General features: G+C 38.4%; 1 protein-coding gene across 4 annotated transcripts in view; it reads left to right on the top strand.

Moving 5' to 3' along the window:
* The window catches only part of DACH1 (dachshund family transcription factor 1), a 438,354-nt gene that overhangs the window by 311,701 nt on the left and 111,777 nt on the right, over positions 1–14,876 (top strand). For 2 of the 4 annotated variants that reach the window (XM_045011711.1, XM_045011700.1), the window contains exons 5-6: positions 5,562–5,697; positions 7,624–7,761. In XM_045011711.1, coding sequence (XP_044867646.1) covers positions 5,562–5,697; positions 7,624–7,761 — 274 coding nt within the window. The remainder of the gene's footprint in view (positions 1–5,561; positions 5,698–7,623; positions 7,762–14,876) is intronic. The other 2 variants (XM_045011719.1, XM_045011707.1) reach the window with 1 other exon arrangement.

Here is a 14,876-nt window from a genome sequence, read left to right on the forward strand (position 1 = left end):
AGGCAAATAGGAAACAGAGTAGAGGAGCCTTCCTCATGGGACTCCCTTCATCCAGCTTGAGAAAAGGTGATAGGATGGAAGGTCTCACAAGGTTATTTGGAGTGCTCTGGAACACAGATGGAGTCGGTAGTGATTCTAGGGGTGATCACCACAACCTCATAAGTCCTGTAAAACAAGAGACTGTATACCTTTTTGTGTCCTCTGGAAATGTGACTACATCCAAAGATAATGTGGAATGTGATCTTTTCTTGATCCTGTAGCATGGAGGCTGACAGGAAAATCTAGATCCTGAAAGGAAACTGCTTTGAGAGTCCTTTTCCCATTTATCAGAAGCCACATGAAGGAGGGCAGAGGGTACCAGGAAAATATTTTAATTAATTAATTAAAGAGATGGGAAGATTTTATTGTGAAAAGGCATGGCCACACATGGAGAAGGAAGGCCAGGATAAGAGAAGAATGGAAGACGTCTCATGATCAGCGCAATCTATATGAGGACTGAAGGGACTGACCGATTAAGGTGATCAATTCATTTTAAAGAGACTGGATATTGTGAGTCTGAAACTTCTAATACCAGGGAAGTAAAGGTGTGAGAAAGGATGCTCCATCTCCTCTAGGGTAAAAGACAAGTGCTTCCTGGTGGGAAGATTATGGGGCCAAATGAGGTCGGTGCCAGATTTTCAAATGCTCAGGATCCACATCTGGGACCAAATTTTAAGAGCTAAGCTCCCATTTAGGCATCAGAGTAAGGACCAGATTTAAAAAAGGGTATAGCACCCAGCAGATCCCATTGTGACACTTATAACTAGCTCTTTTGAAAATCTGACCTCTTATTTTGGTGCCTAAATGAGAGCTGAGCTATTTTGAAGAGCAGGCCCTTATTGTATTTGACTTTAGGGGTGCTTGTAGGCAAAGTTATGCCATACTACTAATAGCTAATAGTTTAACATGTGTCCCAAAATGCTCAGGAGAGTTGCTGGATCCCTGGCTGGATCAATGCTTTCTAGAATTCTGTAAGGCTGAAAAGAAGAGGGCAGAGTGGGGTTTATGTACTACTTATGATAGATAAATATTTGCCTCTTGTTTCCTTCTCAGTGAAGCCTGTCTGTAAGCCTGTCTACCCGTTGCCAGGCAGGATTGGAGAAAAAGGACATATGCCAAACATTTCTCGATAGCCACAAAAAAGAAATGTGGGAGGTTACAGATAACCAGATAAAAAGCAAATGTTCAGTGATCATCAAAGATGGAAATAAGAGTGATCCTGGTAATTACCAACCCTTATATCTAACATCTATTACCAATAAAATAATGGAGTAAATATCCAAAGAAAACAAATAATTAAATATCTAGAACCATGAGCAATACTCAGTTTTAAAGGGATATGAAGAAAATCCTAAATAACCAGAGTAGAAGAGAAATCCATCTGCATGCTCCAAGATAGAGGTTTATGGCCTAATTATAAAGTTGGAGAGCTGACTATTTCTTTTTAACAAATTTCACTGGCTTTCTGTAATCCAGTACAATTTTGTGGTGACAAGATTTTAGAAATGCCATTGGATTGGTAGCTCTTCCTCAACAAAGTTAATTTGCTTTTGGGTAGAACCAGAAAATGAATGCTTGAAGTGAAAGTAGTACATATAATGGGCCAGCATATCACAGGAGGGAGGATCTGTGGCCATTAAGGAGATGGTTATAGCTGCCTGGTCGTCTGCATGGATGTTTCTCTAACATGTGCCAGCTAGCAATGTTCTCCAAAGGACCATCTGTCAAAAGGAAATTACTGGAGTTCACAGCACTGCAATGATATACAATCTCTCCTGCCCTTGACATGCCTCCGCTAGGTCCCTGACTCTCTCACTGTTCTGGAAGTTCCAGGTGAGAGGACTGGCTTTGGAATCCTTAGCTATGAGTCTATGACTTGGACCTAAATGACTCAGAGGTAGTAGAGTGTGGAAGAGAATCTTCCCCAATATATCTGGCTTTTAGTAAAGCTTCTGGTATGCATTGGAGCAGTCGCGGGCAACCTGCAGCGTGCACATGGCCCATCAGGGTAATCCACTGGCAGGCTACCAGACAGTTTGTTTACATTTGCACAGCTGGCCGTAGCAACCAGTGGCTGCGGGTTCACCATTTCCAGCCACTGTGAGCTGCAGGAAGCGGTGCGGGCTGCAGGGATATGCTGGCTGCAGGTTGCCCATTACTGCATTAGACACCCACAGATTTTGCCACTGGAAAATGTCCCTCTTTTATAGCAATGGTTGGAACACTAATGCAGACAGGGTGGCAGCCACAGCCTGCAGCTTGGTCTGTACTTCAGTGGAGTTGAATTGATAAGGGATGGGAATAAATTTTAGAAAAAAAATGTGTAGACACAAGACATTCACAAGGCCCTGGAAAGAGTTACTTTTAGAGCCAGGATTAAAATTCAGGAAGTTTTGACTCTTCTTTCTCTAATTTAGACCTATTGGTCCCAAAGTAGTATTTCACATCAGCTATGACAGTGTATTTTGTTGAAGTCTAGTCTGATTTATTAACTGAACATGTTTTTATAAATTTCCTTTTAAAAAAGTTTTTAAAATAAAGTGTTTTTGAAATGTAAGTTTACCTACATCCATCTTTTTCTCCACAAAGACCCTGGTGAAAGGATAGAATAACATTCTTATATTGATATTCCAGCACCATTAGTTTATTAGTATGCCCTTTTTAGAGCAACGGAGTATTTAAATTTATTATTACTAGCATTTCCATTTATTATTGCAGCTAGCTTTAATAAAGACAGAAAATTACAAGAGATTGTATATTATTGATTGGTGGAGTTACAAAGCAAGACTATAAAGCATTGAGCTGAGGTATTACATTAATTATACTCTTGCCTAAGCATAGTTCAGTCCCTTGTCTGTTGAGGTTAAAGGGTATTCCACAAATGAACTGATAAACCCAGTTTACATAGTTCCATCATAGACTTTCTCTTGCTATGTCTTATTACATGTGAATAAAATCCATTATCTGGTTTGTTTCAGTAATAATTATATTAGTTAGTCCTATGCATTTCTTCTGCTGTCTGCCTCTTATAATATATGCTGTCATAGCACACATAAATAAATAGGGTAAGCAAATTAAGTGGTTTAAATAAATTAATTTACTCTGAAACTCTGTGTTCAAGTCTTCTATGTTCACTGGATTTCATTTTAATGAAATTCTTCAAAGACCAATACATTGTATGCCAAACAGTGAAATTATATATTAAATTAAATTATTAGATATGGTCTGTTTCAATTTATACCAAATCTGTACACTGTGAATACTTAAATCCTCCTAAATCTAAAGAAATATATCTTCTATGTTCTGAGAACATCTGCATTCTAATCCTCCACTTGACTACTTGGTTCATGGGCATATAAACACAATCAAACTCATAATAAGCCTAGAGCTATGATGCAGTTAAACTTTCCTCATCAATGTTTTTAACTTAAAAAATAGAGACTATTAAAGTGGAATCCACTTAAATGTCTTGATACATTGTTCTAAAAGGTTCTCACCCTCTCCATTAATAGGCCCATTGAGTCCCTATGCAATCACGACAGCCTGCATAGCAAACGTTCACAGTAAACTTTAACCTGAGCAGTTTTATTGATTACCATAGATAGATGTGTTGTTCATTTCCTTTGGAATGCATTCACCAAACCAAATGTTCATCCAGCTACTATGTGTGCTGTATAGTGACAATCAGAGCTGTTGGAAATTCTGTCTGGGGTTTAAGGAAGAACAGCATGCTCTTTCTGCAAGAGGCTCGTATACATTAACAGCAGCAATCTTTCATGTGTGCCACTAACGCAAACAGAAGTTGTATTATTGAATTATGTCAGAAATAAAATTGGTTGGAAAGCAATAGGGAAAACTTAAGTTTCTGTTTTTTGTCAAATTTCTGATCAGGATTATTCAGGAAATCCTGACTTTCAGTGAGAGAAAATGAAATGATCTGCTCAATTAATGTATCTCTGAGAAAAGTCAAATGTAGAGAGTACTTCAAAGAACTTTTAAATGGATGTTTAGGAATAAAATAGCATCCTCAATGAATGATAAACTTCTTTAAATGGAATTTTTTTCCTGTAATTTTTTTTAAACCTAAAATACATTATATACCTTTATTTAAACTCCTTTGGGGGTCTGTAAGTCAAGCAGAAAAGTTAGTCACACAGGGAGCTGTAGGGTTCCAAGCACTTTTTGGAAATCTAATCACTTGTTTAAGTGACTAATTGGGAACTGAGTTCCTCTGAAAATCTGCAGTGAAATCCTAGCTTCAGTGAAGTCAATGGGGCCAGGATTTCACCCTGGTTATTTAGACCCTGATCCTGAAAAGATTAAAATGCTTGCTTAACTTTATACACTTTCAGTCTGATCCAACTCCCATTTAAGTCAATGGCAGCCTTTCTGTTCATTTCAGTGAAAGCGGGATCAGGGCAAGTGATAGTTTCTTTAAATTTAGTGAGAAAAAAAAAGAGAGGAGAGGTTATTTATTTGTACAGTAACTGGAGTTCTTCAAGATGTTTTGTTTCTATGGGTGCTCCACCACCCAACCTCATTCTCCTCTGATGTGAAGTCTTACTTCGACTTTATGGTTGAAAAGGAACTGGAGTGGTGGTCTGCCCTCCTTCTATACCCTCACACTGGAGCATGAAGATGTGTTTGATGCAGGCACAGCTAACTAAAATATCTGATCAAGTGTGTAAGGGCACGTGCACGTGCTAAGGTGGAGCACTAAAGCATCTCAAAGAACTCCAGTTACCGTACAGGTAAGTAACTTCTCCTTCTCCAGTAGCAACACTCACCTCCCTTTGTTCATTCTTTCTGCGCCAAAGCTGCATAAATATCAGATATTTCTGATTCTTATATTAACTTCCAGTACAGATTTTTTTTACCAACATACACCCAGCCTATTTCAGAAAGGATTCATTCAAAAAATATTGAGTACCTATGAACACAATACATTTTCTCTGCAACTAGTTAGTATGTCAAAAGCTTTCTGCTGTAGCTGTTTTATTTATTTAGTGCCAGATTGTGAGTATTTTACTCATCCGATAGTCCCATTGAAATGAATGTGACCATTTGAGGAGTAAGGTTCTCAACACATGAGTAAGGATGTCACAGTGTTGCCCTTATTTATTTATAAAATTATAATAGCATCCACTTTCTCACGATACTGGTTACTGCAATCACTTAAAACAGCCAAAATACATTTTTTTTTCAAACATAACTCCATGACATAAAAAACAAGCTGCTGTTAAATATAGTTGAGAGAGTCAGTGAAAAAGCCTGACTCAATGGTTAAGTCTTTTGCTGCATTATAGAAGTCAGGCTCTGGTGTTCTAGAGGTATGAACCTTTCTCTGAGAATCCCATACCACAAGTCCTGGAGAGCTCAACCTCAGGAATAAACAAGAGAAACTGAGCAGAGTGGGATTAGATATTGCTCAAATAACAGGGAGCTCCTGTAGAGAAAATGATGTTTAATAAACAGGAGAGCTGTTGTCTTTAATTGGTTATCCTGTTTTTTGGGGGGTGTAGGAACGTGTTCCAGACAGCCCATCTCCTGCTCCTTCCCTTGAAGAAGGTCGAAGACCTGGCAGCCATCCATCATCTCATCGAAGCAGCAGTGTGTCCAGCTCACCTGCACGGACTGAGAGCTCGTCAGACAGAATCCGTAGGTCACATTCTTCTCCTTGTCACCATTTTAAATTTGATTAAGTTAAGCTATTTTTTTCTAATCTAAATACCTTAATTCTAATTAGATCTAGATGTAGTATGTTCTGAAGTTCAGCTGCAATAGCTATTGCCCAACATTAAGTTCCCCAGTTTACAGTATCATAATGTATGATGCTTCATTAATAGGTACTGATGAAAACTGCCATTATGTCATATTAAGCATAAAGATATAAACTGTGAAACAGAATTGAAGCGAGAAAGCAATTTGCTAGACTAGTTTCAGAACTGAACATATACAAACTGTGACACATTTATGTATTTTACAGTTTTATTTAATCCTGTTACCCTAGTTGGACTTCTATATTAAAGCTGACTTCAGAAGTGACATTTTATGGGATAGTTCAATTTAAAAAAAAACAATTCTAGGTGAAATACATTTTTTAAAAAATCTGCACAAACATTAGGGTGGGGAATGTGATACAAGTAATATTTTCACTTCAGAACTCACAAGGGATAGAATCAAATTAAACTGTGAAATTTGGTGAAATTGTTGTGAAGGTTCCATGACTAGGATTTGTGGATCCCTGGAATCCGAGGTACTCTAGTTCAGCAGCCTGGAAATTGAAGGTTTAGACCATATTATTTTATGCATATTAAATTCAATTTATTTTACCCCACCTTTTCATTTTTTGCTAGGTTGCAGACTTTTGTATCACTGCATTGCTGAAGTTGTCAGTTGGTGAAACCGAAGGTTTTGGTCCCTTAATAAGAGACAGTTGAGATTTTTAGCTCCTGTGTAAACATAGGGAGGCATTTTGGGATTCTAATTAGATAAACACATTAGATGGATGTTTCAGGCTTTCTGCAGACTCAAGAAGGTAACACTATATTGGTTTAGACTTGAATCATATTTTCAAGATTATTTTCATAACCATGAGTAACAAAAACAGTTTTTAAAAATGAAATTGTAGATTGTAGGGCAAAATATTACAACAATGCCTGGATTCTGTGGTAAATTCCATAGTCACAGAATAGCAGCAGAGGTCAGAAACTCTCCATATTGTCCCTGGGGTAACAGAGTTCCTCAGTCACTACAGACAATTTTTTAAATTTTAAAATAAAACACCTAGTCCTGTTCCACTTGCCACCCCACATCCCATTTCTAATAACTGCTTCTCCATGTGTGGTACCTGCAGGAGCAAGATGGCTGCTTGAGAAATAGGGATCAAATCCGAGAAAGGAGTGGAGAGCTAATCTACAGGAGTTCCCTGAACCTCATTCTTAGGTTATTTGTTTTTGCCATTGCTTTCTGGGCTAGTTTTTTTCTCAGAATGTGTCAGCCTCTTGCCCAACTGGCTTATATGGGATTCTCTGGCTTTTGTGCCTCAGAAGGCTGGGTTTAAGGGGCCAGCTGAATGGAGACAATAGAAATTAGATATGGAAAGGACCTACCAGACTAGCTAGCCAGTCTACCTACCATTTCAAGATTATTCTCTATGGTGTATTTGCTTTCTTACATGAGAGGCATCAGTGCTTTTAGCCTATGGAATTTAGGATACTAATATACAGTTTTTGTCAAATTAAATTTAAAAATCTTATTCATCTCTCATGAAGCTTCTCCAATAGTACTTCGTCCTGAGTTTCAGCTCTTGTGTAGTGTTTTAAAACATGCTGTGCAACCCAAGATGCCAAAGTTAGCAGCTTTAAATGAAGCATTGAATCCAAAGAATTAGTGGGGAAAAGGGGCTCCCTCTGAGTGGATTTAATATTACTAATTAAATGACATTAAGGTTATTAGTTTTCTTGTACAATTGAGACAGTATCTAAAAAAATACAGACATGAGTAATATTGTTAAAATTATTGTAAGTTAGTGTATGTGTGTTAATATTATTGTTGGTTTTATGTCTCCGTGTCTATGACTAGCAGCTGTACATCAGAATGGGCTATCCATGAACCAGATGCTGATGGGTTTATCACCTAACGTCCTACCTGGCCCTAAAGAAGGTGATCTGGCTGGTCATGAGGTTGGACATGAGACAAAAAGAATACATATTGAGAAAGGTAACATGGATTTTATGCTCTTATGGATTTTATGTCCTTATGATATATATATATATATATACATATGATAACCTGTTCTCAGTACCTTCATGGTATTTATTATTCATTATTATTTTATTATTAAATAGTAATTTATTATTTTATCATCATTATTGTTTATTTTATTAATGTTGTGGCATAAGTGAGACCCTAAATGGTTTTTCTGTCTCTTCTCCTACTTTATAGTCTAGTAAGGAGTATGATATTGTTGATAATAGCTATAAAGAGAAAAACTAAATACATATTACATAGAAGGATAGATATAACAAATGTAGGCCTGAACTATTTCCTCATGATCTAGGTAAATGACTGCACTAGTATATGCAGTATTGTTGTAGCCGTTTTGGTCCCAGGCTATCAGAGAGACAAGATGGGTAAGGTAATATCTTTTATTGGACCAAATTCTGTTGGTGAGACAAGCTTTTGAGCTCACACAAAACTCTTATACTTCTTCTCCTGTTAAGGTGCTTGTATTTAGCAGTGACCCTCTGAGTTAGTTTCCCAGACCTGAAGAAGAGCTCTGCACTTTTTATAGTATTTTCATGAGAGATAACAATGATTTTAGATCATTGTTACATTTATAATCCTCCAACAAAAAATATCAGTTGCTAAAAATAATTTTCCATGTGATTGACTCTGATGAGCTGATTTTCAGAGGTGCTGAGCACCATGGATATTGGGCCATGCATGGGGAAAAAGGCAAGAGTAATACTCAGCTGCAACAATACCCAACAGCATAAAATGAGACTGCTGCATATTAAGTAATTTATTTTCAATTTAATTGACTATCTGACTTCAAATGTATGAGTTAGATTAACGGCCCATTAGTGTTTCTATTAATTGTAATACCATTTCATCATGTTGTGTGTACAAACTTGTTATGTTCAATGTATACTAGAAATATTAACCGAATTCTTCAGTATTTAAAAGAATTATATTTCATACAGAATTTTTACTGAAACTACACTTAAATATTGAGCAAGCTTTATAGAGCTGGAAAATGGTATCAGTGGAAGAGGAGTTAGAAATAGGAGCTGTTTCCCTTAGTAAAAACATTCTCTGGGAAAGGTGAGTCAGAAGAAATTAGCTCTTTGGGATAGGTGCAAAATGTAAGAGCCATCACTTTAATACAGCTGGATTGAATGGCTCCAACGGTAATAGCTATAAGAACTTACCTTTTCTGTCCTGTGTCTGAACACTGAGATATGAAAAGAGAATTAAAATCTGGACACTTCTGTTCTGGACAGGTGGTATCTTCAATAAGATTACCCTAAAAATAATGGACCCAACATTTCTTTTATATAAGCCATTAATTTTAGTGCATTACACTCACAACCTGTGTTAGCTACTTATATGCCCCACTTAGCTCCTGCAAATGGTATCCCTGCTGAGGAGTATGATGTGATCAAATAGGCTTGTTTTGAATTTCAGTAAATGTTTCAATTTTAGCCCACTGATGTCGCACATTTTTCCTGTGTAATCTAGAAAACAGCGGTACATATTGGGAATTGTTACCATTTGTCTTATAAAAAAATTAAAACAACAGGAACATGACTTTAGTTTCTAATGGTTTCCCAAACGTGTTTCCCCAGGCGGCCACCAGTTCAGCTTGCCTATAAAATTTGTTCTTATTGAAACTGCTGAAGATTCTCTTTCTTTAACAGTCATTGTTTAGGTCAAAGCTTCTATTTTTCTTTTTCTTTCTTTCTCTCTCTCTCTGTCTCTGTCTCTCTCTCTCTTTCTGTTCCAGCCTACTGAATTAATGGTAAATATTCATGGGCTATCTAGATTGATAGGGCATACTAAATTAAAAATTGTTTTCTGTCATGACCACATTTATCATATCTCTCATACCAGCCCTCTAACTTTTATACTAAACTTATCTGTATTAAAACAAGTGATTCCATTCACAGATATTTGTGGAGATGGTAATTATCTCTTAGTGTCGCTATGGCCCTGACATTCAGATCTGCAGCTTGCTGCTACCACCTCTAATCTGTCAAAAGGCAATTATATATATATATAGCATTCAAATACTCAGGCATTGTCTGAATCTGCCTTGTCCTTGTCACCTGACTTTAAAAAAAAATTGTAAGTTTTGAATATGAGTCATTAAGCATTTATGCATTACTCTGTTTTCTTCTGAGACATATTTGTGTCAATCCATCAGTTGGAACTAGAATGACTTTTAATTATAGCTGTGAGAACTTGGGAAATCCCACCTGGTGAAGAAGCCTCTGTCTCTTTTCTTCCTTCTCCCTCCCCCAATTTTTAAACCGAAAAGATCTCCAAGGTCCTGAGCTTAGGGAGAAATTAATTAAAATCAATGGGAAATTTAAATATGAGAAAAAGTTATGGTAATGAAATCTAATAAAGACACTATATTTTAAGAAGGTCCAAGAGAAGCCAGAAGGGGCCAATCATGATTGATTCAAATGATGGGCTTGGTCAAGGAAAGAGAATATCATGTGTCTTGGGCAATATAAGGAGCTAATCTACCCGCTCTGCATAGTACAGTATAGCATAATAACTATAGATTCAATGTATATGTAGCTGCATTTTGCTTGATGTTAATAGACATCAGAACAAACAAAGGAAGTATTTTTTTCACACAATGCATGATCAACCTGTGGAACTCGTTACCAGGGGATGTTGTGAAAGCAAAATTTATATCTGGATTAAAGAAAGAATTATATATGTTAATGGAGAATAGGTTCATCAATGACTATTAGACACTATAGTCAGGGATGCAGTCCCATGCTCTGGGTGTCCCTAAACCTCTGACTACCAGACGCTGGGACTGGATGACAGGAAATGAATAACTTGATGATTGTCCTGTTCAGTTCATTCCTTTTGAAGTGTCTGGCATTGGTCACTGTCAGAATACAGGATATTGGGCTAGATGGACCATTGGTATTGACCCAGTGTGGCCATTCTTATGCTTTAATTCCCCTTTCAAAATATTGTTATCCATCTGTTTAATTGATCCATTTGTTTAATTGATTCTATTGCTGTCTACTTCTAAAGTCGATTCTGTCTTAGGGCCTGGTTTTGCAAAGGGCTGAGTGACCTCAACTCCCATTGAAGTCATTAACACAATGGGAGTAGGATTGGACTCCATTGGCTTAATCCATAGCCTATGAATATCAATGGAAAGATTACCATTGGTTTCAGTGGACCATGGATCAGGCCCGAGATCAATACTTGTTGCAGCAAAATAGGAGAAGAACTTGTTCTCCAAAAAACTATTATGTGCACCTTTAAGAAAATCTGTAAGTCTACACTTTCAGTATCCATGCTTGCTCATCAGAGAGTAACAAATTTTCCAACTATACTGAAAGTGTACTTCAAAATTGCAAATTATCCTGGGAAGGAGGTTAGTTGAAGTGTTTGACAGCAGTTATCATTAAGACAAGTTGTCATCATTTCAGCAGCCTGTAAGTTAGGAATCCATTCGTGATGCATATTTTGTTAAAAACATTTTAAATAGGATTACACAAAAAAATCAGCATTATGAGTGGTAGAGAGTATGTGTTGTCAAGACCAATTGATTTCTTTTTAACTCAGTGCTAAAACTAAGACTAGGAGCTGCTGCAAGTAATAAAAAAAAGTGGTCATGGGGCACAAGAGTTGGTTCTCGATAAGCCAACATATTTTGCTGAGATACTGTGGTTACTAGGACATCAGATTAGAACCTTCTTCTGTCTGCACATACTTATAATTTTTAGATTGAAACAATCTTAGGTGAAGCCTGAATGTCATTCTTATGTTTAAATTGAATAAGTTATTTGAGGTATTATAGAAAGGACACTCTCCTTTTGAAAACTGTGTACAGTTTCATTCAGTTTCTGTAATGAAATATTTACTGCCTTAGCAACAAAAGCTAAACTAGCCTTTTCCAAAATTTATTTTAACTCTGGTATTAATGGAAATTTTTCACGTGATTTTCAGCAAACCTACGAGTGCGACCCCCCTTATAAATAAAAACACATTTTTTATATATCTAATATATTTTATATTTATTTATATTATAAATGCTGGAGGTGAAGCGGGTTTGTGGGTGGAGGCTGATAGCTCCTGACCCCCCATGTAGTAACCTTGAAATACCCAAAGGGTCACGACCCCAGTTTGAGAACCCCTGATCTACACTAATCTCCTTTAAAATGCCCTAGTACCTGCATTTGAGATATAACTCTCTGATAACCCCAATAACTTTCTCTTATTTGATACACATATATTTTATGCCCCTTGGGACATGACCAGTCCCAGATAGCCAGCCAGCCAACACTGCAGAGTGAAAAACAGAACCTAATTCAAATATTCTGATTACTTGACTAGATATACAACTAGCATATTCACCGTTACACCCAACCCCCAAAAGAGCAAATAAATGTTTGTTATAAATGTAAAGGACAAAGAAAGAGTTTTGGCATCACTGTGCATTCTTATTTACTGGAACCATCTCCCACCCAAGTCAGAAACCACATTCTCAAGAATATACTTTAGGTTCTTGGCTTATATACAATTTTAGTTAGTTCTCTAATAAAACCCTTTTTATGGAAGGAGTCTTGAGCAGTTGGGTTGAATTTGCATTCACAAACCTTCTACTTGTTTAATTTTTGTATGAGCATAATTTATCTCTCCATTTTCATCTATGTATATACACATAGTTTTTTTGTGTGTGTATGTCCTAATGCATACTCCTTGAAGTATAAATAAATGCATATTTACATGAAGTGGAAGCAACCAAGACATGAACATAACTTTAAGTACCTACATATTGTATTTGTAACCTTGTTCTCTCCTCCCTTATTCTCATTCTATTTTCTCTTGCTGCCACATCTTTATATTTTATATTGTAAATTCTGAGGGCCAGGGACTCTCTGCATATGCATTTGTACAGAACCTAGCACAATGTGACCTTGACCCTGATTGGGGCCTTTGGGCAGTACTGCAATACTAACAAGATGATACTGAGGTATAGTATTGCCCCTTTCTAGTCCACTAAACAGGGGTCAGGGTCAGGAAAACCAGTATCACCAAAACAGCTCTTGGGCACTCTGCTTGTTGATATGCATTTCACTCAGTCCAGGAATGCATTTAGCACGATAAGAGCTGTTACAGCTCATGGAATACACATGTGAAAAAGGAAATTAAAAGTTTTTCTTAATGGGTTGGTATTCACTACAAAGCAAAACGGAGACAAACTCCATTCTTACGATGTGGCAAATACTGTAGCTTCCTCAGTTAGTATTGCATTATATGTGTGTAAATTCAGGGAAGATGGTAAGATCAACACAAACTTCTTGAAGCTATATTTATAACAAAATATTTAAAAATATCATTCTTTGTATCTTATATAAAGTAATAGAGTTTAAGGTCATCTAGTCTCACCTCCTGTATTCCACAGGCCACCAATATGACCCAGCACCCACGTACTAAACCCAACAACTAAAATTAGATCAAAGTATTACAGCCTGCAGAAGACTGGGCTGTTATGTGTCATAAGGAGAGAATAGAAGAGACCAAGGCACACCAGTACATGAGGCTCCTGCAATGGCAGGGAAATCACTAAAGTGAGATATACCCAGATAATCCTGGCAAGTGACTCATACCCACAGGCTGCAGAGAAAAGTGAAAACCCCACAATGTCACTGACACTCTGACCTGGGGGAAAATGCCTTCCATACCCCATATATGGTGATCAGCTAGACTCTGGGCATATGAGCAAGAACCAGCCAGCTGAGCACTGGAGAGAGAAAATGCCCAGTATCACCCCAGAGCCCTAGCCCTAGCGGTGTCCCAATCTCCCAATGTCCAATCTCTATCTACATGTAAAAGCAGCAAAGAGTCCCGTGGCACCTTATAGACTAACAGACGTATTAGACCATGAGCTTTCGTGGGTGAATACCCACTTTGTCAGATGCATTTGCTGCTTTTACAGATCCAGACTAACACGGCTACCCCTCTGATACTATCTACATGTAGCCATCTCTGATACTTCAGAGCAGTGTTTCCCAAACTTGGGACGCCGCTTGTGTAGGGAAAGCCCCTGGTGGACTGGGCCGGTTTGTTTACCTGCCACATCTGCAGGTTTGGCTGATCGCGGCCCCCACTGGCCGCGGTTCGCTGCTCCAGGCCAATGGGAGCTACTGGAAGCGGTGGCCAGTGCATCCCATTGGCCTGGAGTAGCGAACCATGGCCAGTGGGAGCCGTGATCAGCCAGACCTGTGGACGGGGCAGGTAAACAAACTGGCCCAGCACACTAGGGGCTTTCCCTACACAAGCGGTGTCCCAAGTTTGGGAAACACTGCTTCAGAGGAAGGAGACCAACACACACATGTGTACACACACAGAGAACACATTGGAGGGTGGGATCCCTTCCTGATCCCTGCAGGTGGCTGGCTGAAACCATTAAGCCTATCTTTTAGGAACATAAGACATAAACTGGAAATGAGCCCAAGGGCTGCTGACCCTTGCCTTCTGCCTCACTAACAGTCCTGTCATACAATCACACTCCTAAATGTGTCCAGCTCTCTCTTAAAATGAATTAAGTAGTTTGCCCCTACAATCTCAGCCCTGTGATGGTTAGTAACCTTCTTCTAATTTCCAGGATTCATTTGTTCATGATCTGTTTATACCGAATTGTTCTTGTGCTAACATTGGTCTTTAGCAGAGGTTCCCAAACTTGGTTCATGGCTTACTCAGGGTAAGCCCCTGGCGGACCGCGTGTGCAGGTATGTCCGCTTGCAGCTCCCAGTGGCTGCAGTTTGCCGTTCCTGGCCAATGGGAGCTGCGGGAAGCGGCGCAGGCCAGGCCACCACTTCCCGAAGCTCCCGTTGGCCGGGAACGGTGAACCCCACCCACTGGAAACTGTGAGGGGCCGTACCTGCGGATGCTCAGGTAAACAAAGCATCTCACGGTCCACCAGGGGCTTACCCTGAATGAGCCACAAACCAAGTTTGGGAACCCCTGTTCTTTAGCTTAAATAACTCTTCACCCTCCCTCATGTTTACTCCCTGATGGATTTATAGAGAGTAATCATATCCTCTCTTATTCTTCATTTTACTGAACTA

This window comes from Mauremys mutica, chromosome 1 (genome assembly GCF_020497125.1).
Source record: "Mauremys mutica isolate MM-2020 ecotype Southern chromosome 1, ASM2049712v1, whole genome shotgun sequence".
NCBI lineage: Eukaryota > Metazoa > Chordata > Testudines > Geoemydidae > Mauremys > Mauremys mutica.